Raw genomic sequence first — 26,755 nt, forward strand, 5'->3', positions numbered from 1 at the left:
TTCAGAAGTATTACAATCAAGGAGGACTTTAAGATGAAAAACCAATATGAAGTTTGCTTTCATCCAAATGTTGCCTCAATTAGTGTTTTGATGACTGCCGAACATGTCAATGAGTTTTCCATTAATTTGTCCTATTAGGGTGAGATGATGGATTAGCACAGCATGAGTATTGATACCTTTGTTAGTGTTCTGAAAGACTCAGTACTGCACAGCCTAACATCACGCCTTTTATCCCCATTGACCTTAACATACCAGCCAGCAGATTTACTGATGATTTACTCCCATTTGCACATCGTGCAGCTCTGAAAGACAGTAAACCACAATGGTGCTTCGATTCTTTCAATAGTAGACCTCGCTGGTGACACCACTACAGTAACCATGTAAGTACTTAACTAAACACATAAGAGGGCTTATCTGACTACAAATAAAGGCAGGTAGATTTAATTTATTTTACTTTATTTACTCAAGCATTTAAAAAATATACACCTGGAAAGTGTAGCAGCATCATTTCTGTCTTCGGAACAATAGGCCAGGCTTAACAAATTCTGTGTCAGGTGTTTTGGTTGGGTCAACTACTGGAACAAGACATACATGTACAAGGACTGATAATATGAAGTTGATTAAATGCTACTATGCCAGCCAACCCAATAAGAGAGGTTATATATGTGGGAACTATAGATGAGTAGAAACCGAACATCCAAAACGGCCAAGAAGCATCCTTTTAGCTCAGCAACATCAGTTGAAACTACTATCTAAGCTAGAGATCCTGAGGCTACAGCACAGTGGGAACAACAATGACCATTATAAATATCATGAGCCATCCTGGCCAACCATCCCAACTACCAGGATCACTGAAACCAATCAGCTCATACAGGCCACTGCCACAAGTAATCCCAGAAGCAATTACATATAAAATCAAAGATGCATATAGACGAAGCCCCTGTAGAGTAGAAGGCTGGAAGCCACAATCAGGGAAATCCTGAAGGCTGTTCGTCGGTTTACTGAAGTGCCGAAGGGTTTGCAAATTTCCCTGTTTTGATTTAGCCTCAGAACGTCCTGTCCAAAGATCCTTTGCATCAGTGGCCATGCATGCACTCAGCACAGCCTTGTAGGCCATGTCCTGTGGATGCCAGTTTATGGTCTACAGGGACCTCTTGTGGACATTTTGAAATATTGCTTGTGATGAATGAGCTAGCCCAGCAGAAGGTGATGCTATTGTTATTTATATAGTTATTCCCAACTTTACTAGTTTACTACACACACACAGGTGTTCTGTCATAGCTGTACAGAATTTGGATTAAGACTGGCAAGCAATCTAATGTATACAATGCTCAATATGTCTGTGGGACTTTATCCATAGTTTGCACGTGATGTCAGAGCTTCTGGGACACGCCCACCTGTCGGGTCTTTTGCCCTCAAACCATCCTCTGAATGGCTTTGAGATTAACTTAGTCAAAATGTCACATAGTTGCTCTGCTATCAGATTCACTCATCAACATTTATTTGCAGCTACCAGAAGGACCCAGAGTACGGCACCAACATGTGAACACACCTCACCCGATCCTGCCTTACAGGTCAAATTGCGCAATAACCCCTTCTGTCAGTGGCAGCTTCTTTAAACTCTAGGAATTATTTGCAGTGTAAAAATACTCAACTCTTATGGCATGACATTAAAGTAATAAATTAATACTACTGGAACTTTTCTGGTTGAAGTCCAAGTCAACAAAAGATAAGATTTGTGTGTGGTAGTTGGTTTAAGCTAGATATGTAGCCCTTAACTTTGCTTTAATGATAAGCAATTTCTTGTTCTTCACCTCCCACACAGCGCCATTATTTCACCTATCCAGTCTGAAAATACATCTAGCTGTCCGTACTTTGAAAGCTTTCATCCTGGCAGCAGTGTTAGGTGATGGATTCTCTACAAGTTACATGTAGATGTCACCGAAATGGAGCTCTGGGAGAGACGTTGCTATTTTCAGGGATTTAAATAAAGCTGCTGGGGCAGAATATGGATCACAAGTCTACAAAATTCATAGTTTTTCTTCATATCTCCATTTTTTTCTCCATGGATAGATGATTCAAGTAGTCTTGGCTAGAGCCCAAAAAAACCAAAAACCTTTTGTCCTGGAGTAGTTCTGACTGTCCACTGATTGGTTGTCACGATGGAGTAATGTTTGGCCTGCCAGGGTAGTGAATCGGTCACTTCACTGAAAACTATAGACTATAGACACTTAACCAAATATCTTTACTGCTGCAGTTTTCTGACAAAAAAACTAAGGCCACACTTGTATACCCCCACATTTCAGCTGGTGGACCTAAGAGAAGACCACAACAACCTCCCAGAGGAAGAACCACCTAAGATCACAAAGGCAGACATCCAACAATTAGTGTCCTGAATTAAGAACCAGGACTTGATGATCCAGGCCTATTGGCTGGATCTGAAGGACTGAAGGGCTGAACAAGGTAATGGTACACCATGTTTGCCTAGAGACACAAAGAGGGCTGCCAACAGCAGACTAGCTAACACAGGGCAGAACCATCATAATCATGATGGATCCCCACAAAAGTACAGCATTATCAAACTCCCAGCCGACTGCCTGCCTCTCCACAACATGGAAGCTCATCTCATTGCACTGTAGCAATCAAGATGAACATGATCACATCTCCGAAAGGCATTGAAAATAACAGCAAAGGATTAAAGCAGCAGCTCCTGGTGGATAGAGCTCTAAGGCCAGGCAGACCAACCTGAGCATCACCATCAACTACAAGAACTCAATACCCTACAAATGGTTACTGGCGTGCTTTGCCCTGTATAAGGCTAATAGTGTGCCAATAACATTAATCAGGAACTCCGTGGGACTATGGAATACAACACTGGAGGCCAACTCGAAGGCAGTGACACAAGTCACCATCAAGTGTGGAATATATCAAGATGATGCACTGACCCTGTGGCTGTTCTGTAAGGACTTAACCTCCTAAAGCCATCTCAACACTAAGAGTGAATACAGATATAGATTCAGCAGTGATTTAGGAGTGGAGTGACATCAGCCAGCTCCTGTAAATAGATGACATCAAGCTCTATGCCAAAATTGAGTGAGACATCACTGATGGCTAAGATATAGACATCAACCGCAACCACAAGCAAACCACTAGTCTAAGAGCATGGTACTCTAATGGGGTACAATGTACTATGAGGTTTTAAAGATAATATAGGAGCTGATTATTTGAGACCTTGTATGTGATGGTATTTTAAATTCGATTCTGGACTTCAAAGGGTGTCAAAGAAGAGTAGTAAATGTGGGAGAAATGTGCTCTTTTGTTTCTACTCCCTGTCAGTACTCTTGCTGCAGCCTTTTTGATGAACTGAAGGCTTTTCAATGATTTTCGGACATCCTGATAATAATGAATTACAGTAGTCCAATGCAGAAGTAATACATTTGTGAACTAATTTTCAGCATCACTCTGAGACAGGATGTTTCTCATTTTAGAGATATTATATAAATGAAACAACTTCTCTTGCTCTCGGCGAAGGCGGTGAAGGCGGTCGCACTTTTTTTCCTCCTCCTCTCCTCTCCCTTAGCTTCCCTGCTTAGCCTCTTGTGTCCTTGTCTAGTCTCGTGTTTTTTGTATTACTTTTCCCTGGAACACTCTCTCACAGTCTGTTCTCTAAAACCTAAAAGAGGAATTATGGATTTGATCAACTGGTCCCTGAATGCAATTGACACCCCTTTCTCAACGAGAAGTCTGGGCTCGGGTGAGCCTGACTGCTGAAGATATCTACCTATGCGGAACCATGATAACAGGGTTCTTGCTGATCGGAGCTGGCTTGGCCCTGGCTTATCGAAGAATTAAGGAAGTGGAACCGGCTGTTCAAACCCCCACAACGCTGCCCGCTGGGATTGAAACGATGGGACAAGGCGTGAGTTTCTCAAAATGGGCTCATTGAGTGCAGCACGGATAAGATCTTGGAGAAGCTTACGGCTGCCGTGAATACTTAGAACAAGACCTCTGAGAGCAAACTGGATTACATCTGGAGGGGCTCGCTCGGAATAACACCTCTGAGCACAAATTGGATCACATCTTGGGAAGTGCACTGCGGTCGTGAGTTCTCAGAACCTGCTCTTTGAGCACAAGAATGACAACATCACGGAGTGTAAGTCTGATAACATCATGGAGAAGCTCGCGGCTCTCCAACGGGAGATTGAGTGACCAGTGTTGGACTGTTAGAACAGCTTTGAAATTCATATGAGTTGTTCGCAGCAAAGTTAAAACCACCATCACTTCATGTGGATACCCCTTCGCTGCCAGCTGCGGTCTCAAGGCTGGAGCTGAACAAAACACCCTGATAACGACTGTGTTGAGACTGTTCTTCCCATTCTACGCAAGGCCACCTGGGTTGGCTGTAAGACTGTTTACTTAGCCTGGCAGGGCGAAGGACACTGTCTCAGCTGAACTCTGGACACATACACACACATGCACACAGACATATATACACATGCAGATGTACACTCATCCCCCCTCCCCCCTCCTAACGCCTTCGATGCTTATTCCCTTCCGATGATGACGGTGGATCATCAACAGGGAGATCTGTTGATGATCCACCGTTCTCAAACTGATCTCCCTGTTGGAGCTCAGTCTGGGGGGAGTTATTGTTTTCTCCTTATCTTTCCTCATGTGGTGCTTTTCCATGTTATACCCCTCTGACCTGTCTTCCCCATGTGATGTTTGTGTAATGTATGTATGGTCGGATGGGTAAGACGGCGCTGGCACGGCTGGCAGCCTTAACCCAATTTCCCTCGGGATGAATAAAGTATGATCAATCAATCAATCAAAGCAGTCCTATGTATTTGTTTAATATGCCCACTGAAGGACATATCCTGGTTGAAGACAACTACAAGATTCCTCAAAGTGTTACTGGAGGCCAAGCAGGGGCGATTTGAGGTTCAAACTTTTAGTGGGGCCCAGCTCAGCTCCCTCTCAAACTTTTTACATCATTCCCGCGCCATCTAAACAAAACAATGACAGAAAATAGCTGCAACTTTATTTAGATAAAGTCATTCACAATGAATCCTTCAGTAATTTTTGTTTTAAACAAGCAACTTTCATTTTAAACAACTATTTGTAACTTTTGTCACTAGACTGCTTCATTAGTCTGCACCACTTCTTCAAAAAAGCAACAAGTTAAACACAATGTGAACATTTCCAAACATGGAAAAATAAAGTTCAGTCTTAGTCTTATAAAAAAAAGAAATCCAGAAATTTGTGAACAGAGATTAAAAATATATAATTTAGTGACAGTACTATTCACTCTTTGTGGCTACAGTGAGCCTGTTTTTCACTGCAGAGCTGTAGCGGGGTGTGGTCTGCGGCACGGGTGCAGAGGGGACGGATGCACCTGAACACAATCCCCAATCACACCTCGCCGGCTTAAAACAGAATGAACTGGGTTCTTTTGTTGTTGTTGTTGATGTGTGTAGGCTGTAGCTGAAAAGCTGCGTAAGTTGGCAGCCGCAGTAAAGTGTGAACATGCGGTTGGGTCGAAACCTCGGTTGGGCCGAAACCAGTGCCCCAATCCTGAGTTTCGGCACCACTGCAAATGATGCACGACAGACCCGACCACATGTTCGCACTTTTCAGTACACTTCTTTATTGCGGCTGTTGCATTACACACTGGGCTGCACCTTTTCAGCGGATGCAGCGGATGTGCATATTATTCACATAACTGCCACGAATTTCTTTGTTCTGACGAAAAAGTGATTCCAATGCTAAACATTAGTTCTGCATGACCTTTCTGCCAGCTAACTTGCGCTCCACCTGTCAGAATTCTGAGCCCCACTAGTAGGGTGTGCCACAAACTTTGAAAACCACTGACATAGAGGCAGTTCACCAGATCATCAAGCACTTAAAGAAGCATTTAAGTGCTTCTTTAAGTGCTCTACCACCCGAGCTACCACTGCATGCCAAATATCCTTGGGCAAGATACTTAGAAACAGCTTAGAAAAAAGTGCTCGTGGGAATGGGTGAATGTACAAGTTATGTGAAGCACTTTGAATGCTCAGATTGAGTACTGTTTTTTTTAAGTGGGCCACAGTACTCTTGACTTTGGGAGTAGCCCTGACTGGAGACAGCACCAAAGGGGGTTCAGAAAACCAGGGCTAAGGTCATGTGGGACTGAGTTCCAGAGAGGCAAGCAGCTGCTCGCCAACGAACCAAACGTAATGGTGGTTGACAAGATGTGCCAATGCCAGTGGATAGCAACAGGAAGAAGGAGCATGGGACAATAGAGAATTATCAGGAATTAAAGTAACAACTGGAGCAGACGTGGCCCAAAGTGGTCCCAGTGGTTATAGAAGCATTATGAGCTGTAATTTCCAAAGTGGAAGAGGGGCTCAAGCGGACTCCAGGCACAAGCAGATTCCAGGTACTTGACAGAGACATCCTGAACAGTCTTGTCCTATATACAGCTAAGATACTGCACAAAACTTTCAAACTTGCAGTCCTGTGGTAGAGGACCTGAGCTTGAGGGACTTGCTATACCTTCAGCTACAGCAACTAGGTTAACCAAAGGAAATCAGCTGAAGTAACTCAGTTTCCTGGGCATGTCCTTCCTTTTTTCATAGAAGTAGAAAACAGTATCTTCTACGAATTGAGTGTTGTACAACCACAATATATTTTGATATGATAAAACATATATATCAATGTTTTGATAGTTTGTTGTTTTTGAGAGCTAAAGTTTGACTGAATATAAGTCATGTTATTTTCCCCTGTTTGCCTTTTGGATGGGACATGGTCCCTGGGCACATGCCCAGAATCTTTTTTTGATAGCTCATTGGCCCTTAAGAGATGAGCTCCCTTGAAGCCTTTTAGGTGTAATCTTGTTCTTTCTTTATCTGATGATGAATCAGGTGGTTCCTGTACTCTGCCATTTTACATGCTGTTTATTTGTACTGACATAGTAGTACAGTAGTAGTAGTATTTTCATCACTCATGCCAAAAATTAGTTCAGGCCATAGATCTGGTCTACTAGCACAAACAGAGCAACATAAAATGTTCTTGGTTAAGTGTCAAGAGGACTCTTGTGAAGTATACATCGGGGAAACCAAACAATCTCTGGCTAAGCAAATCACAGGCCACAACTCTTTCATCTATTTACACCTACAGTCTAAATCCACTTCTTCAATGATGATGATGTACACATGAACCGGGACCTCCCTGGACTGGGAGGTAAGTTCCTTTTTTGATCCCAGAAGGGACAAAATAAAAATAGTACAATAGCCCAAAATAAATGAAGTTAAAGAAAAAGGGTCACAGGCACTTAGTAAGGGCCTTATACTATGAGAGACTGCAAAAATATATATGCACAACAAGAGAGAACTGTGAATTTCATTAATAACTAATATGTACACCATAAATTTAAGAAAAACAGCTGCATGAAAGTATAATGGAAATATATGTGGATTCATATGCCCGACAGGTGTGTTCACCTGTCCAGAATGAAAAGTTATAGAGTTTTATGTAGAACATAAAGAATTATATCCTGAAATGTTCTTTATGGCAGCGAGTTTGAATCGGTTTGAGGGAAAAGGAGAGCAAAAAAGCATTTTTTTCAGTGACCTCCTGTCCCCCACTGACTCAAATGGCTCCAAAGTCTGGCCAGTGATGGCTCCAGCCTTGTTGATAATTTTGTGGATCATGCTGGAGTCTCTGGCACTGATACTTCCGGCCTAGCCGACAACAGCAAAATAGATAATATGGATCCATGAGACTGGATCCAGGGCCCAAGCTGTGTGTTGAGGTGAATCCCACTATATCTAGTTGGTATCTCTCAACCTCATAACAACTCCAGCTCCTTCTCGCCAAAGAGTTGACATTCCATGCCCTGATATCCAGTCTCAACAGCTAGGTGATTATACTGACTATTTCCTAAAATGCATGTATGCTTGTTTTTCTTCCTTTATTCCTCCTGTTTTGTCTGAACATTACAATAAAGAAGACAAAGAAGACAAAGACTGTGTCTTCAGACAGTCTGGTCTTGAGCAGCAAACACGTGATTTCTTTGTCTGAAGTGTGAGGGACACAAAGATCAGCTGCTATCAATTACCTTCTGAACTTTACCCTGTACAAGAAAAGGATCATTACAATAAACTCAGCTAATGTCTATACTTCGACATTAATGCTGTATAAAACAATAGTGTCACATTTTACGTTTCTATTAGTAAGAGGGGGTGGAATGCTGTCTCTGTGTTATTTACACCAAGCAGGACATGCAGATGGGTGGCAATTAAAGGAAAAACCAAGATTTAGTGTCAGTGAGTTATCATTTGCTGATTCTCCAAGTATCAGACAGTGTTTTGGAGGATGGAACATCAGTTATTCCTAACTTTAAGGGATAACTTGTAAGTCTAAAATCTCCCATTGTTTTTCACCTGGGTCAAGATCTGGTGATTCCAAAGATCATAACATGTGATTGACAGAGTTTTCCTATTTCATCCTATAGGTGACTGAGACAAGTGGACCCAAACCCCTCATCAGCAGACACAGAATACACAACTAGGGATCGCTAAGAGTAAAGTTTAAGGACTGCGGTTTTTCCATAAATTTGTCCCAATGGCATGATGGATTAATTGGTTTTAGCATGCATAGTGATGCACAGGCATTTTTTTAAGTTGTGTGTGTGTGATAATCAGTGTTGGGACTAACGCGTTATTAAGTAACGCGTTACAGTAACTACGTTATTATTGTGGTAACGAGCACGGTAACTAGTTATTATGCCAAAACCAGGAACGCGTTACTCGTTACTGGGATTTAGATAGGCTCGTTACTCGTTACTTCGTGTGGTGGATATCGCAGAGCTTCCACAGATTCAATAACATTAGCAAGTGGTGGAGGCCAGCAGGTGGATGAAGGAAAAGGGAGGCAAGAGGAGAGACCCGAAGCGGCCGCCGGTCCGCGTGTCAGGTGAACTGAACTTCAGGTAAGAAGTTATGACCTGCAGTCTATCTGAGTCAGATATAAACCAAGTTTAGGTGGAGTTTATTTTCAGTATGATGACTTTTTCGTACTGCGTGCTAGCTTGCATGACGGAGTTTCTATACAGCTGGGTGGGTGCTATGTTACTGATGTTGAACTTTATTTTGTTCATACGGTTAATTATTAGAGTTGCCAACCGTCCTGTAAAAAACAGAATCGTCTCGTATTCAGAGAAAATATTACGCGTTTTGTACTGAGGTGAAAAGCAACACAGTTTGTCCCGGACTTCAGCTACAATGAAAAAGACACAAAGCTGAAGCTGCACAGCTGCCTCTTCTTCTCTCATTCTCTCCTCTCCTGTTTCTACTTCAATCATGAAACTGATCAATGATCAGCTGATCGGCTTTTCTCTCTTGTTTATTTATCGCCCACTTTACGCCAGAAAGAGGAAACCAGCGGATGTCGCGTTAAACAACAGCAGCACGTTTAAGCTTGATCAGCTGTTGTTAGAATTTATTTAATATTAATTGCTAGTATCAGCTGATGTTTGCTGGAGCCACAGCTGTAAAGCTGCTGGTCATGATATCGGTTTGGTTATCTGGTGAGAGGGAAACATGCAGATGAAACCAGGAGATGTCCTTACTGAATCATCAGAACTGAACAGGTGATGGAGAAACAGGTTTACCTTTTAGGTGACATGAATGAGTTGAAGGAAGTTATGAACTGTTTCTGAGAGACAAATAACACCAGGATCCTTTTCTAAGTAGCTGACAGCTGGTAACTGTGCAGGGGCGGATCTAGCAAAGTGTTGCCAGGGGGCAGGTAGGGCATTAACAGGGAAAGGGGGCACAAAGAAATACTTTTCTTTATTATTCTCATTTAAAATGTCTCGCTTTAAAAAAAAATAATTATCTGAGTCTTACAACAAACAATTGATAGATTGATACATATATACCATCAGAACAGTGTACATCACTGTCACAACAGTGTTTATTTTCATTCAAAGGCTTTATGATTTTTCCTATAATGGTGGGCGGTCTCTAGTCAAAATGCCGGGGCGATTTTTTGTCCCAGTCCAGCTCTGTATGCAGCTCATCTGCAGTCTGGTGTTACCTACATCTTCCTATTCAGAAGGCAGAATTTCCAAGTTCTGAGTACAATCAAAAGCACCACGACTGCAGTTTTTGTGTTGGATGTAAAAAGCAGGCTAGAATCATGGCGGCGGTCAACGACGGTCCAGGCGTGGGATTTCTCTCGTGGAAATGTGCACATTATTTTTTCCTTTCTATTGGTAGGTGGCACAGTGCACTTGTGGCAAGTAAGCAAGCTAGAAGACTGGCAGTCTTGCTGGGTATCCAGTTACGGAAGCAACACATTAACAAGAGAATTCTGAGTAAAACCAAAGTTACTTTCCCTAGTAACTAGTTACTTTGAAAGTAACGAGTAACTTGAAGTAACTGAGTTACTTTTTTAGAGAAGTAACTAGTAATGTAACTAAGTTACTAATTTAAAGTAACTTACCCAACACTGGTGATAATGTGCGCTTTATAACATGCTCTGTGGTGTCAAATCTAACATTTTTATTTTCAAACTGGCAGACATCTGGGGACTTTCCGTGTGGTCTTTGCATGTTTTACCTGTGCCTATGTGGGTTCTCCCTATGTCCTCCATAGTCCGGAGACAAACATTGACCGATGCAAAAAATGCCATAGGTCTAGAAGGCAAGGATAAAACACATCAAAGTTTGTTTGTCCCCATTTTGGAAAAAAACACAGAGCCACCAAGTTCCACAGAAACACACTGCAGAACGGCTTATTTCCCAGAGCTGGACATCTAATTCCAGCTCACACCTACCACCAGCTCTCACTGCTGAGGACTTTAATCCACCCTCCACTAGTCCAGAAAAGTAATCTAGTGAATTTTATGCATGCAAATTTGTAAAGATGATGAATTCCTTTTTCATTTAGTTTTTTTCTGCAGCTCAGACACCTGCTGCCTGCCACGCAGGACGCTTGACACCTGCCAGAAAACTGTTGGATGCCAAATCCTGGAAGCCAGACCCCTGGTGCTTGCCACACCATCGCCAGACACCTGCTGCCTGCCAGATGCCAGATGCTGGGAACCTGCTTTCCGCCACGCCAACACCAGCCACCAAACAGCTGATGCCTGCCACAATGTCACCTGATGCCAGAAGCTGGACACCTGCTGCCTGCTACGTCATCACCACACGCCACTCAGTGGCCAGATGCCAGATGGCTGATACATGTCACCTGCCACACTGCTGCCCATCACACTGTAGCTTTATGCCGGACAGCAGAACCTGCCGCCTGTTACGCTGTCGCTGGATGCCGGGCACCTGCCGCTGGACACCTACCGCCTGCCACGCCGTCGCAGGACTCCGGACAGCAGATGCTGGACACCTATTTTCCCCCAGAGACCTTCCATTATCACCAGTGTAGGACCACCTAAATTCCTTTGGTTCTGTCAACACCGTCCTCCTGCCGGCGAGCTTTTAATGCACATCAGGGTTATCAGTATTATGTGCCGGAGACCAGTGTGCTCACTCCTCTGCACTCCTTTGCTCTGTTCATGGGGCATCCACATACTGAGCTGCACAAGCTCCCCGCCACACTGACAATGCCCAGTTTGTCAGTAGCTCAGACACCTGCTGCCTGGCACGTAGGATGCTAGACACCTGCTGGACGCCAAATCTTAGAAGCCAGACTCCTGCCACTTGCCACACCATCACCAGACACCTGCTACCTGCCAAGCCATCACCAGATGCCAGACGCCAGATGCCAAACACCAGATGCCAGACGCCATATGCCATATGCCAGATGCCAGACGCCAGATGCCGGGCACCTGCTGTCTGCCACGCCGATGCCAGACGCCGGACAAAAGCCGCTTGACACCTCCTGCCTACCAAAATGTCGTCTGATGCCAGATGTTGGACCGCTACTGCCTGCCACGCATTGCCGCTGGATGATGCATGCTGACAGCTGCCACATGCTGATGGATGCCGGGCAACATCAGGAAGAAGGAACATGAGAAATACCAAGGGCTCAGAGAGGAGCTCGAGAAGATGTGGAGGGTGAAGGTAACAGTGGTCCCAGTGGTAATCAGAGCACTAGGTGCGGTGACTGCCAAACTAGGCGAGTGGCTCCAGCAGATCCCGGGAACAACATCGGACATCTCTGTCCAGAAGAGCGCAGTCCTAGGAACAGCTAAGATACTGTGCAGGACCCTCAAGCTCCCAGGCCTCTGATAGAGGACCTGAGCTTGAAGGATAGACCGCCCGCAGGGTGGAATTATTTTTTTTTAGAGGCTTGTGAAACTGTTGGGGATTCAAAATTTTAAAATTAAAGGCACACTGAACCAGAATGGCTATCACAGCATCTTGAAGCGACATGCCATCCCATCCAGTTTGCATTTAGTTGGACCATCATTTACTTTTCAACAGGACAATGACCCCAAAAGCTCATCTAGAGAATGCCAAGAGTGTGGCTATTTTGAAAATTTAAGAATCTACAATGTAAATAGTCTTGAAAATAAAGAAAAGAAATTAAATGAGAAGGTATCCAAACGTTTGACTGATAGTGTAAAAATATGTAAAACATGCCTCTTCAGCTCTTCAGTGAGTTAACCAGAGGAAATAAACTAAAATAATACAATTTCCCGGAGATGTCGTTCCTCTTTTCATAGGAGAAAAAAAGGATCAGCTAAGAGCTGGGTGTTCCCATTGCAGTTATGAGATGTTTGTCATTTTTTCTGTACATTTATTCATATAAACGTGAAATAGATATTACTGTCTCAAAAAATTGCAAAGCTGTCATCCACCCTAAACTGAGCGTTGTTTTAAAGTTGTGTCGACTGCTTTAGGCACCCCTCCCCAACAAACCCTGTAATAATATAAGTCAGTTGTAAATTGAGAAATCACAGTAGCACTAATAATTGAGCCTCTTTGTTTAATTAATTTTAATAAATCAGCACTATTAATTCTGCGTGTCAAACGAGACGTGCTGAAACGCAGTACAGCACACCGGAAGTGCTTTGTGTCTTTTTTTAAGGAGGCGGGTTGTGCCGATTATTGTGCTATAAAATGCATAGTGGCAGGTCTACGAACCTTAGCCATTTCTACATTTCTCACCATGTGAATGGACAGCAGATGTATATGTTTGGACCCTCTGGCTTACTGAACCTTTCCACGAACAACAGGCACATTATGTTAACAGCGTGACGGCAGCATCGGTTTTTCGGTGAGTGTTTCACGCTTGTACATCACGTTAGCTGACACTGTGTTAGCTTACGGTGATGAGACGTGATATTCGCAGTCTTTTAAAAAGCACTGTAGTTACACGGTGATAGCAGCTTTCCTCTTGTCTCCTGTACACCTTGAACCGTGCGTCTACCGTCTACCGATGCATCTACTGATGCATCACTATCGAGACCAACCGCAATGTTTTACACAATACCTGTACTTAAGCTTAAAATTATTATTCGTTTGGTGTGTCTGGTAAACCGAGCAGGTGTATTTTCATATCTGTTAGGATTAAAAGCGGTGTCCCTCGTCCAGTAAAGATCATATTTTACTGGAGTTTACCTCTTTGAATAATGTAGTTACTACAGCGTAGTAAGTAACTACTGAACGAGATAATGAAGAAAAATGTGTTTTACAGTCTGGAGTGAAATTAACCCGGGCTGAATGTCTTTGAGTAAAAGTGGTTGAATCTGCGTTATCGAGTGATAACCGAACTTAACCAGGTAGTACTTAGTTGAGTCTGACAAGGACACATACGGTTGGTTTTGTGGTGTTAATGGCTGCTGCCATGTGAGCACATGGTCAGATTACAGTAAGAATGCCCCTATGACTCACTACGGAAGCCATGTAGGTGTTAGACGCACTTTATAGTACAATGGGATAGTAGAGTGTGTCTGCGTATTGACCTTCAGGCTTTGTGTTTCAGCACATTGGGTTGAAAATAAAATAAAAATAATGGGTACATAAAAATTGCACGTCTCTACTTTGAGTTAGCTTATGTCAGCACTTAATAAAGTGTGAAAATTTCAGTTCAGTTTTTTATAATTTAATATTCTCTGTTTGTTTTTCTGTTTGATTATTAGTAAGTTTGTGTTATTATCTTTGTGGGATTCTTTAGTACTTTCATTTGCAGTTACTGTTAGTATAAGAATATTAGTTTGATTAGGTTTTCCCTTTTTGTCTTTGTTGTTTCCTCATATTAAGTTTACTGTTAGGAGCCTTTTAAACAGATTTTAAAGTATACCCTAAAAGACCACAATTGGTCACCTTGCAGGAATGTAGTGACTGAGATTCTGATGGTGAGAAGGTGAAATATCTTCATCTGTCTGAGGGATCTGATCTTAGTCCAAATGATTTACGTTCCCCTGTGAGTCAACACAAAGAGGTCCAGGGAAGAAGAGAAGTATGTGTCTCTTCAATAGACACATACTTCAATTCAATAGACAGACACATCAGTCCTTTCCCTTTCCATAGTTATGGTTCTAATTGCTTTTAAACTCACCATAAATTTTGGGAGCTGTGTGTCAGAAGGGGTACAGTTCCCTCAGGGTTTGTTGTATGTTGATTATACTTAAATACAAGACGAGACTTGACAGATGAATGTTATACTGTGTGAGGTTTAAGGACCAGATTGTCTAGACTTAGGATTTGTTATTACACACAACAGAAACAGCTCGTGACAAATAAAACTGACTCTGTAGTTCCCAAATGTCTTGACCTAATTTGGCCCGATTGGTTTGGTTCCATTTATTTGATGCATTTTCACTGAGCGTAAGGAAGAGCTGGGGTTTTTTTCTATTCTTCACTTAAAAAAAAAAAAAAGATTCATGCTTGCATCATTTTACCTGCAGAGCTTAGTTGCACCTGACCTCAGTTGTTGCTTATAAGTAGCTCCTTGTGCTGTATAACTCTGGAGGTGTGTGTGAAGGAGCAGGACAGAATACCATTACGGCTTTTTTTCATGGCTTCTCCTGTGCCCCAGCATCTCGACATAGCTAGCCCACAGGCGTCTTTAAGATGTAGCGAGTGAGAATGCATTACTTAAGTAAATTGAGTGTATTGGAAAGCCTTCGTTACAGTGGTTTGAGTAACTTGGATATCTGGAGACAGATTAGGTTTTGTCCCAAAATGAAAAGGACACAAATATTGCTTTGGTGTTGCTAGGAGCAGAATAAATGCTTGTTAGCCTGTATCAGCTGTTATCTTCAACACTCATATCCTGTTTAAATGCCTCCAAGCTCTCAAGCTAAACACCCAGAGTCTGGTACCAACTTCTGACTAATACTCAAATTATAGCTTTACCCCAGGGAGTGACTGTCTCATTGTAGCTGCTGGATTTGAAGCTCACTGGCAAGCTGTGTGTGAGCTGTGTTGGGCAGTTATTTACTTAAAGTTCACAAACCTGGGAGTGTCTACCACTTGAGCAAAATGGCCCTCTTATCCTGCTTGTCCTACTTGTTTTTGAAGGTGAAAGAGGGCCGGGCAGACCTTCGTAATAAAGACGACAGGGCAACAGACTAGAATATTAAAGGAGTCTTTAGCTCTTATATGTAATCCTGCCAAAAAATTTCTTTAGGTTTTTTGGGGGCTTTTAATGTTTTTTTTACTAATTGAGGTCCAGCTTTTATTTATGTTTGTTGTTTTTCAAGTGTTTCTGTCCTTTCATCGCCCTACACGTGTAATTTTTTTCTTACTCTTACAAGCTTAGGCACTGACAGTATCGTGTTTGTGAGAGATCTGCAGTGTCTTCATTGATCGGGTCCTGTGAGTGGAGCGTTTGATAACCACCTAGTGTTTTTGTTTCCTGCTCATTGTGGAGATTGATTATTTCATCTGAAGAAACGAGTAACGTCAGCACAGACTAAATACACTTCCTGTGTTTCGCAACAGTGGGCATAAACATGATTTCAGTAGCTGAGAAGTAGCTTATCAATGAAACCAGCTGATACTGCTGAAGAGACATGTGGACATGTCTGCTTCAAGTTTCAACCTTAAATGACCCCTGGAGGTGTTTGCATCACTCTGTCCTTGATGGGAGACGTGGCACACCCAACACAGAGTGTACAGAGAACAGTGTGCACTTGTAAATTGTACTTCTAGATGTTTTTCAATAACTTTGAAGGTGCCGCTATTTAGTCATTGTTGAACCGCAGCATGGTGATCATCTGAGGCATTTTTACCTGTATGTCTTTCGCAATATGTTTGAAAATATGAAACTGGCAGCTTTTTATGGCCCCATGACTTTAGCCTTGTTCATGATTTACCAGTTCAGTTTAATTAGTTCTGCTCCACTGCTTACAAAGTCCTGTTTGGTTGGACTGTAATGATTCTGACCAGGCTGATTTAGTGAATGATGGCTTTTGAAAGCCCTGTCACTGAGGGAGGAGGGCAGAGGGTGTTTAACCAACTGTCTCACCAGGGAGGAAGCACACATGGATTTTTAGCTTAACTAATAAAGCGAGGAGTAGACCGGCGTATAAACCCAGCCATTTATAGACGATCAAGGACACTCATAATAGTGAGGACCTATAACTCAACTGTAACAGTGGTTTTTTGGTCTGTCACACCTGCCTTTGTTGGAAGGAGGTAGGAGGTGTCAAAAACAAGTTTTACAGATGCAAACCAAACCATGACAAAGAAGTATAAATGAAACTCGGTGGGGGGAAAAAAGAATAGACCATACTACATCCTCCTTCACAGCTGCATAACAAACAGTCTGATCCTCCAGGAAATCAACACAAGCTGCTTCTGAATCTGTCTCTTGCCTTATTAGAAAGAAATACTACTGTGCTGTAAAACTAAGAATTATAGCTGTATGAATAAGAATTAGACATCCTGTCATAAGGATCGCCAAAATCACCCTGATCCTTGACACAACACAGTATTAGTCAAGACTGGATCAGGGGAACATTACGAGTATTTATGGTAGTGAGAGAGAAATTAAACATGCCAGTGTCAGATTTTAGGGCCACTGAAACACAGCTGTCCAAATGGCAAGCTAAAACTTTGTTCTAACAACAGGAATTTAATTAGGCACAGGGTGTTAGACTGACTTCCCTAAGGGGCCCAACAGGAACTGAGAATCAGGTCGGAGGTCACACATGTAGTTTATTGTCCTGCCTTCATGTGAAATGTGTGACCCATATTGCTTTTGTCATGTACTCTGTGGTCCGGGTAAAGCATTCAGTCAGTCATCCAGAAGCAGCATAGCCATCATCAGTGTTTTTAGTTAAGCAACATTATTGCATTCTGATTACACTCATAGAAAAGTCTCCCATGCAGCCAGTTTTAAAGCCTGAATTTGAAAGCTTCTGCAGTATGGGGCCTTTTTAATAAAACCAAATATATCCTGTTGTAAACGAGGTATCCCTTTTTTTGTTCTTTGAACATCACAAACCAGTAACCTTCATTTTAAAGAGTAAATGAAGAGAAAATCCCAGCAGGTTTATAGTCTTCAGTGCTGTTTCTGTTACTGTTCTCCCATGATGAACATCTTTGTTGCGTTATCGTTTGGAGATGCCCACCCAATATTTACAGCTCTGCTTTTAATTTAGCAGTGGCATGAGTGATGTGGTAATGATTATGTCAGCCAGTGAAGTACATTTTCATTACCATTACAGAAAAGAGATGAATATTGTGTATTCAGTTAAATTTTTTTGTGTTTATTGAATTTAAAAAAGTTAGTTTAGAAAACAAACAGTGGAGCAGCCTTACATGTCCTCCGGGTAGTGAGTGGAAATGGCTTTTTCCAGTGAGAACTCAATACCTGTCAGTCCTCCCCGAGGCTGTACTGCAGTAATTTGTGTGTACACAAGGTGTGAAGTCAAATTCATGACTAATGGTGGACACATTGGAGAGAGGCTGAAGTTGTCCCAGGTTCTGCTGCTGTTTCCATTGCCAACGCCTCTATTGAAAATCGTTGAAATTGCACTTAGTCGGGTTGTTTAATTAGATGTATGCACTCCTGTCATTCATGGCTGCTTAAACTACATGCTGCTAGGTAAATTGGCTCATTCTTATGTCACATGATGTGGTTAAGTCAACGTAACTTTATCCCAGAAAGTAGCCAGGTTTGTCAAAGTCATTTTACATGGTGGGCCACATGCAACCCACTTTAGTCTCAAGTGGGAGTGAAACTCTGCTAAAGCAGAGACATAAATGTCAGCGTACAGACGTTTAGCTATATATTTAACCCCTGACACAGATATAGAGAAGAGTGTCAACAGTGTCAGATGTTGACAGATGATAACTGAATGTTGCTGTAATAAATGAAAAAAAATCTGTCAGTAAGGCTTAAATTGTAAGATAAAAATGTGTAAAATGTATGTACTGTGCAGCGTCTCTAGAGCCGGTTGTATTTGGCCAGCCCCTCACAGCCTCTCGCCAGTATTTAAACACATTCCTGCATTACTTATGAGTGAAACCTTGGCAAAAGAGTGTCGAGCACACAAACAGCATGCTTTCCTGACTTTGGAAACATGGCTGACCATTTTTCTCTCCCGCTGGCCGTAGAGTCTCAACAAACTCCGACACCAGGATGAATCGACGAAGAGACGCCCCTCAGGACCGGTGAGTTACACAAACAGCAGCAACTTTCACTTCCCATTCGTTTTGCTCTCAGCCACAGTTTCTGCGTGACATCTAAACATGTTTTGTTGCATAAGGGGACAGAAGATTTCACCAATATTTATGTACCATCCCTTTTCCCCATCTACAGATACTACTTGGTGGGAATCATGTTCTTCATTCTGGGCCTGGGAACACTGCTGCCATGGAATTTCTTCATGACAGCTTCATTGGTAAAAACAAGACTTTACATGAATAACACTAAATCTGACACAATATGAAGCATAAGCTGGGTTTTCAGTGATAGTATATTTTGTATTTTATACATCAGATGTAGCTTTATTGTCGTATTTTTGAATGAAAAGCCCTGCGTTTGTGGTGTGTAGTACTTCCAACGTCGACTGAATACAACAGAATGGAGCAACGGAACCAAGGTTGTCCGCAAAGAGTACTACTTCAACAACTGGATGACTCTGCTGTCTCAGCTGCCTCTGCTGCTATTTACCCTGCTCAACTCCTTCCTCTACCCGAGGTCAGTGACTGTGTTAAAGTGCTCTCAAACATGCATTCCTTTCTGATAATGTGGCTGCATTTGAACATGTCACCTTTATGTCTGAATGAGCAACCTAATTATTTGTCCTTAAGTAATGACAGTGGGAATCTGATTAGACCTAATAACATGTTTCTCTCTTTTAACATAACACTAGTTCGGACTTCATGGACACGTCTTTAGCTTAAAAGACAGATAACAGAAAGCCTTGTTGCCATGGTGTTGTGAGAAATCTCTGATCCTATACCTTTATTTGTCACATGAACTTGTCTCTTGATGCTGCGCAAATGTCTGAAAATAGCCACAGAATGCTGTCGCTCTAACAGACAGATGTTCATTGCCTATTAGAGGACGACGATGTGTTGAAGTTAATTTGCATCCTTACAGGATGTCTGTTTCCCGATGGTGCTCTGTAAAAGTATACTCAGAATGTTGCTCTGTGGTATATTTTCTGATCTGTTAGATCCTTCATGGTTAAGTGTGTTGTAACTGTGTGTGTTTCAGGATATCGGAGGCGATACGTATCGCAGGTAGCCTTGTTTTTATCCTGCTGCTCTTCATCCTCACAGCAGTTTTGGTCAAAGTGCCCATGGAGGAAGACCGCTTCTTCTCGGTCACCATGGCTACTATCTGGTTCATCAACTGTAAGTCAGTGTGCTTCTATGTATATGTGGGAGACAGATGTGTTTGAGTGATAGGATACTATAATCAAAGCTCCCTTCTCCTCCCTCGTCAGCGTTTGGTGCCGTGCTGCAGGGCAGTCTGTTTGGTCTTGTGGGGATGCTGCCTCAGAAGTACAGCAGCATCTTCATGAGCGGCCAGGGCCTCGCTGGGACATTCGCTGCCATCGCCATGCTAATAGCCATAGGAAGTGAGTCACTTACATCCACACAAGCTACCAGTGGGCTCCTAATCCTCAGTTGCTTGGTAACCAAGGGCATTGAAAATCAACGGGAGCAATCAGCATGACACCACACACCGCACAACACACTGCTTTCAAAGAAGCCTGAGCACACTTGGTTTTGTTGAACGTTTTTTTTCTCTTTTATTTCTGTCCCAGAATGCTTCAGTAACTCTCCTTTGTGTGCGTTTGTCACTCAGGTAAAATGGACCCTGAAACGGCAGCTTTGGGTTACTTCGTCACACCGTGTATGGGGACATTGCTCACACTCTTCAGCTACTTGGTGCTGCCACGCCTGGTCAGTCAGCTGTCCTCTCAGCATAACTGCATTACCCACAATCCATCTGACCTCACCTATACAAACTCTCCAGCCAGGCTTTGATGCTTTCAGATAGTGTGTGGACAGTTTGTCAACATATAAGAAAGCAGATGAGCCTGGATGTGGGCCTTTGTAGCATTTTTGGACTGCAAGTGTAAAATAGGGTGACTGTTGCTCAGGAGGTCACCTACTGATCGGAAGGTTGGTGGTGATGCATGTCAAGTATCCTTGAGCAAGATACTAACCCCAAGTTGCTCTCCGATGCATCCATCGGAGAATGAATGTGTCTGAATATAGTTAGACAGCACTAAGTATAGAGAAAGTGCTTGTGAGAATGGGTGTGACTGGGTGAATGTGGCATGTTGTATAGAGTGCATTGAGTACTCCGGGACAGTAGAAAAGCGCTATAGAAGAATCATGCCATTTACCATTTATTTATTTTTCTACGAAGGTTTGAACTTTGAGTGTGAAAGAAAAGTGTGAAAGTGTTCATGCCTGTCGGAGAAAAGTGTATAAATTGTGTAGTGAGGTGTTTTACAGGCTTAAAACATCTATAATAATTGTAAAAAAATAATAACCTAATCTTAATTATATTTTGATATTTCAGCTGCTTGACTTTTGTGTTGGTTTTTTGTTTTCATGCAGGAGTTTGCTCAGTATTATTTGAACAAAAGCAGCACATATGAGGCAGACACCACAGACGAGCTGCTGAAAGGTAGGCTTTGGCTACACAAACAACTCTTCACCATCCCTGAATTAATGCCATTCGTTTCCAAGCTGCTCCACACTCTGAACACCAGAAGCCTTAAAATCTGTCAGACGTTACTGTGACAGTGAGCGAATGTTTGTTTGCTTTTCGACTCAGTTCACAATTCTGTCCCTCGCAGTCTGGTTGAATCAAATCAATTCAGTGGAACATTATCTCATTAAGTCAGTTTACCCTCTATTTATCCAATTAGATGGTGCCTAACAAAGATGGGTTTGTGAGGCTCACACAGCCTCCTGCCTTTTTATGAATGCTAAAAAAGCCCAAAGAGGTCCAATTAGTCATAATTCACTCAACCCATTTGAAACATTACCTTTGAGCACTTATTGAATAATAATGTTTTTGTGTGAAAGTGAAACTGCGGAAGTGATGCTTTATATACATCCAATTGCAGAAAGCAGCATGGTGGAAAATGGAAAGCTGGCCGAGCATGTTAACGGATCAGCAATCGGCAACTCGGCCAAGGGTAGCAGCATCACGGAGGCCGAGCCAAGGTCTGATGGAACCAAGCAGGCCTTCCTGTCCCTGGAGCAGGTTGAGAGGGGGCAAGCCAAGGCCTCGGTTATAGAAGTCTTTAAAAAGGTACGACCCTCGTGTGGAATGATATTACAAAGTTACTAAAACAGAAAGAAAGTCCAGTTTTATCTGCAGTCATTTTGTTAGTCATCGTTTTGATTTAAGTTGAAACAATTTAGATCAGTTGATTGTATACAAATATTAAAATACTTTTCCATGTTCTCGTTTTCAGATCTGGGTGATGGCGTTCTGCGTCATGTTCGTGTTCACAGTGACTCTGTCTGTGTTCCCTGCCATCACCGTAGATGTGAAAACCACATCCGAAGGAAAAAATTGGGGTAAGACCGAACACTCGCTTCAGTGCAGCTGCGTTCAACATCCATTTAGCGGATGGCAACAAATATAGTTCATCTCTTTTGTAGCCTTCGTATTGTGATATACAAATGTATCTTTGCACTCGTTCTTTCTTCAGAGCTCTACTTTATTTCGGTGTGCTGCTTCCTCATTTTCAATATTAACGACTGGCTCGGCCGGACCATCACCACAAAGATACGCTGGGTAGGTTTCCATATGTCATTTATGTTTCTGTCGAGACTATATTTCATATTTCTATATTTCATCAGAAAAAAACTGAGCTGTTCTCATTCATTGTTTGCTTTTTTTAATATGACAAATATGTATGTATATTTAGCAAATATGAAACAAACAAGGAGGAAAAATATTTTCTTGTGTGTTGATGCACAAAATTGTGCTTAACTGTAGCTTTTAAGCACACTAAGCGTAGCACGTTATACAAAAGCTTTTAGCACAAACACCCAGAGCGAACTCGCCACAAGACTTGTTATTATGAGACGACTCCCAAATCCAGATGAATGCGTTCTCCTGAGCCTGGCTCTGCTGGAGGTTTCTTCCTGTTAAAAGGGATGTTTTTCCTTCCCACTGTCACCAAACGCTTCCTAAAAGAAGGTCGTTTGATTGTTAGGGTTTTTGGTCACTGGTGCTAAATGACATAGCCACATATTTGCTCCAGTAAGCTTCAGACAGCAGTGAGTGCACTGCATCCTCTTTTAGTGAAATTGATTATTTTGAATTGCCTGAATGAGCTTAAATCAGAATACTAGCATGCTTTAACCAGTTTCATGTCTTCATGTATTCTGTCTTCTCTCCAGCCCTCTAAAGAGTCCCGTCTCTTCCCGGTGCTGGTGATCTCCAGAGTGGTGTTCATCCCTCTGCTGATGTTCTGTAATGTCCAGAGCCGCAACTACCTTCCCGTTTTATTCGAACACGACGTGGCATTTTCTATCATCATGGTTTTATTCTCTCTGTCCAGCGGCTACTTCGTCTGCCTGTCCATGTCCTACGCACCACAGTGAGTACCGTGTCGACACATTCAGAGGTCACACGATCACTCCGCAGGCAGCTGCAGGACTGTGCTGTGATTCTTGTCATGTGGAAATATTTTGGTTGTTTATTGTTGGAATTTGGGACCAAAAGATTCACAGATTTACAACACATATAAACACAACAAGCAATGTTGTGTTTATTTGTGTTGTTTTGGAGCTCATGCTATGTTTAAGGAGTCTTCAACTGCTTAGTGTAATCGCCTTCTGAAACTTCTGAAATTCCTCTACATAGCTGTAGTGTAGTCTTCCAAATCTGTATGCCCGTTTTAGACACATTTTAGACACAACTTTGCATGTGGAAACATATATGGAAATGTCCACACATGCAAAATTACCCGAGTTATGAAACATGCTGTTATGTTAGTGAGACATTCTAAATCCATGGGCTTGTGCTTTGTGTCTGCAATCAGCATACTGCTACGCCTCATGTACCCATGTAGGGGAAAGATTTCATTTAAGGTGAAGTGGAGAAAGTGGTGAGGATGCTGTAAGGAAGAATCCGCATGAAGACTTATTTGTGTACCAGGAGCGAAAACTGTAAAAAATAACGAGGAAAAAATTAGATATGAGTACAGATTTTATGGTGAAATCACAGCAATAGAAAATCGGTGTTAGCAGCCACTTAAATGGGAGGTAAATACTAAACATCAAGGCTGAACTAACAATACAATCTACTGAACAAGACTTTATGTAAGTCAAGCTGCCATTCAAAAATATTACACTTTTAAAACCAACGAATAATGTAAAATCTGTACTGTGGGTCACATGCACCTTGCTATGCACACTTGAATTGCTTAGGTTGTGATCCTAACCTGGATCACATGACCAAAGGGCACAGCAAGCTGAATGTCCACTAATGATGTAGTGAAGGAGACCTGAAGCCACCATGTGCTTTTGCAATGTTGTTGTGGTTCCTGGAGATTAAATACGTGATGTCTGCCTTCAGGTTGGTGGAGCCTAAAGACGCAGAGACTGCAGGAGCCCTCATGACCTTCTTCTTGGCCCTGGGTCTGTCCATAGGAGCCGCCTTGTCCTTCCCCCTGCGAAAGTTGATCTAGTTAAACACACACAAAGAGGAAAACTAATACCCCCTGTCTGGCCGACCTTCCTGTTGTTTTTTCTTTTTCTTTTTTTGTCCCGTTTCCTGCTTGCCTGGAAATGTTCCCCACAGTGAGACTGGAACAGTCATGGCTGAAGAACTGGTACTGTTTGGGAGTTGTTAGATTCACTTTGAAAAGAGAAAGGGAAATGCTTTGTGTTACTGAAAAGGACTGCTGCTCATGTTACCTGCTGCTAATCTGCGAAACAGGTTAGAAACGTTTCCTCTGTGGGAAGTCTTTTTTTTTTTTTTTTCCTGATCACTGTTGTGCTTTTCTACATTTTGAGGTTTATTTATGTTTGACTTTTTGTTTTCAAAGTTATTCCTGGGCATTACCCTGTGCCAATAACTCGTAGATAAAGGGACACTGAGACTGATTTTTACTGCGGTCGGGAAGACTTTTGTATGATATACTGTAGGTCATTTTTTTTTCCCACAGCTGAGCTTTTGATATTTTCCTTTGTATTGAGGACTTGGCTGATTGAGTTTTTAGACTGAGTTGTTTTTCTTTCCTTCCGTTATTTCTGTAGTTTCTCTTCTTCAGGCCAGCAACTCCATAGTTTGAGCTGATGCTGCCCTCTGCTGGTCAAAAGTTTGAGTTGACTTTTTTTCCTACTTACAAACCTGAAAAGTTCTAAACATAGGAAATAATCATAAGCTGTATTGCAATCATGCTACTGAATGGTTTATTTGTTTGTTTGTTTTTTCAGGTAAATGAATTTTGTGAGTGTAACCACATTCTGAAGCTGTAACACAGGAATCAGATGTGATTGTTAGGAAAATGACGAGAAAGTTACTCTTAATGCTGAGTCATCATTTTATTTGTTACTTTCTATCAATTTGAACTGTCAGATATTGACCTTTGTAGACGATTGTGCCATGCTCCGTTTCCAACACTGATTTTATAGTACTACTCTTTGCTCAACTGTATAGAGATTAACTGTTTTTTTTTTTTTTTAAAATTAACATTAATGTTACACTTGAGTTACGTACACTGACGTGCTCGACAAGCCTGTTTTTGTTATCATTCTGTAATTGAAGATTATAGAACAATGATGTGTCAGATCTCTTGTAGTGTTGAAATTTGTGTCGTTTCAAAGTGAGCGAAGAGCCGAGAGCTCAAGCTGGGAGAAATATTCAAGTTTTTTTTTAAATATTCTTTTTACATGAGTGTACTTGATTTATGCTGGATTTACATCCGATGGGAAATGACCGTGTCGTCGTCTTTAAATAGGAACCTAAAATAAGGCAACATTTTTCCAACGTTGTGCCGATGCCGCTTCAGCAGGTGTGGGTTGTGTTGCAGTGGAAAGCAAATAGTGGCATTCAAGAATAAGAATGTTTTTACTGTTTTCTATAAACAATCTAAACTGACTTGAAGTGAAGGCATGGGTAGTTCTCAGGCAGTGTACAGTATGTAGCTCCACATGACGGGCCTTAATACTACAACCCAATTTAAAATATTCATGTCTGCTCTGTGTGTTCTACATCCTTCTCTCTGACACATTGGTACATGATGTGCTCAATAGGAACAGAGTTTTACTGAATTACTTGAGGGAAGGGACTTCATGCCTCTGTGTATGTGTGTGTGTGAATAAATTCATTTGACAGATTGTGTTTGGTGTAGATTGTTCATTTGCATGTACAGTTACAGTCAGGATTTTTTTTCTACATCCAAAATAACAGGTAACAGATTTGCTACAGTGTGTGTATATATGTAAACGTAGTACAAAAAGTAAGTACCACACAAGTTTCCCATTTCTCTGTTGCAACAATGCTTCGTGGTAATTACTCTTACACTGTTAAAGTCTATTTATTTCCCCTTGAAGTCTGAAAGCAGACACATTAGCTATTTAACCATTTATTCATGTGACAAACATGGACCTCAGTATGGTGACCGTGAAGGCTACTTTGAGCCTGTGTTTAGGCAACTGAATCAAAAGTAGTCAATTTTTTTTAATTGAAAAATAAACATTACAGTGGAAGAGCTTTAAAAAAGGAAGCAGCAGGGGAAATAAAGGTTGGCTGTAAACAATGACATCCAGCTTATTCAGGAAGTCTTTCCATATTAGTTACATGTTGTGCCATGAAAGCACATCTGTGCTGTTAAACCCTCTCATCCTCTTTATTTAGATTTGGAGTCTACTAGGGGAGGACTCAAAACCGGTCCTCAGGTTAAACATCACACATGGCAGAAAAAGGAGGAACATTTTGTACTAAATGATAAAAATGAACCCAAGTGAGGCATGAATTTTACAATCCAAACAAAAGGAGGAACATCGTGGAAAAATAAATACAAACAAGGCATCCATCTGCAAAGTTTAAACCCATATTTTATTTACAACAACGTAGAAAAGATTTAATGTTTAAACTGAGAAAAATGTCCCATTTTAAGCAAAATATAAGCTCATTTTATTAATACTTCAAAACATAAATAAATGAATTTGGAGAGAGTGGCAACAAAAAGCTGGTAAGTAAGTAAGTGGCACTCAAACATTTCTTTGGGAACAGGTAAGTAACATGATTGGACATTTTTTTTTTTTACAAAAGCGTTTAAGAGAAGCAAAGTTTCTCAGAAGTAAAGATGGCAGGGATGCCATCAATCTGCCAATCTGCAAAAGAATGCG

At 41.8% G+C, this 26,755-nt stretch overlaps 1 protein-coding gene across 1 annotated transcript; it reads left to right on the forward strand.

The window, feature by feature from the left end:
* The first annotated feature begins 13,032 nt into the window (after positions 1-13,032).
* On the forward strand, positions 13,033-25,741 carry LOC116335812 (equilibrative nucleoside transporter 2). The gene is made up of 13 exons (XM_031759582.2): positions 13,033-13,226; positions 18,521-18,577; positions 18,726-18,807; positions 18,961-19,106; positions 19,629-19,768; positions 19,861-19,995; positions 20,226-20,323; positions 20,990-21,059; positions 21,505-21,692; positions 21,859-21,964; positions 22,099-22,184; positions 22,796-22,995; positions 23,976-25,741. Exons 2-13 carry the CDS (start codon positions 18,546-18,548, stop codon positions 24,085-24,087), a joined length of 1,395 nt encoding a protein of 464 aa, XP_031615442.1. The 5' UTR covers positions 13,033-13,226; positions 18,521-18,545; the 3' UTR covers positions 24,088-25,741.
* The last annotated feature ends 1,014 nt before the right edge of the window (positions 25,742-26,755 follow it).

The sequence above is a fragment of the Oreochromis aureus genome, linkage group 3 (assembly GCF_013358895.1).
Source record: "Oreochromis aureus strain Israel breed Guangdong linkage group 3, ZZ_aureus, whole genome shotgun sequence".
Taxonomy (NCBI): domain Eukaryota; kingdom Metazoa; phylum Chordata; class Actinopteri; order Cichliformes; family Cichlidae; genus Oreochromis; species Oreochromis aureus.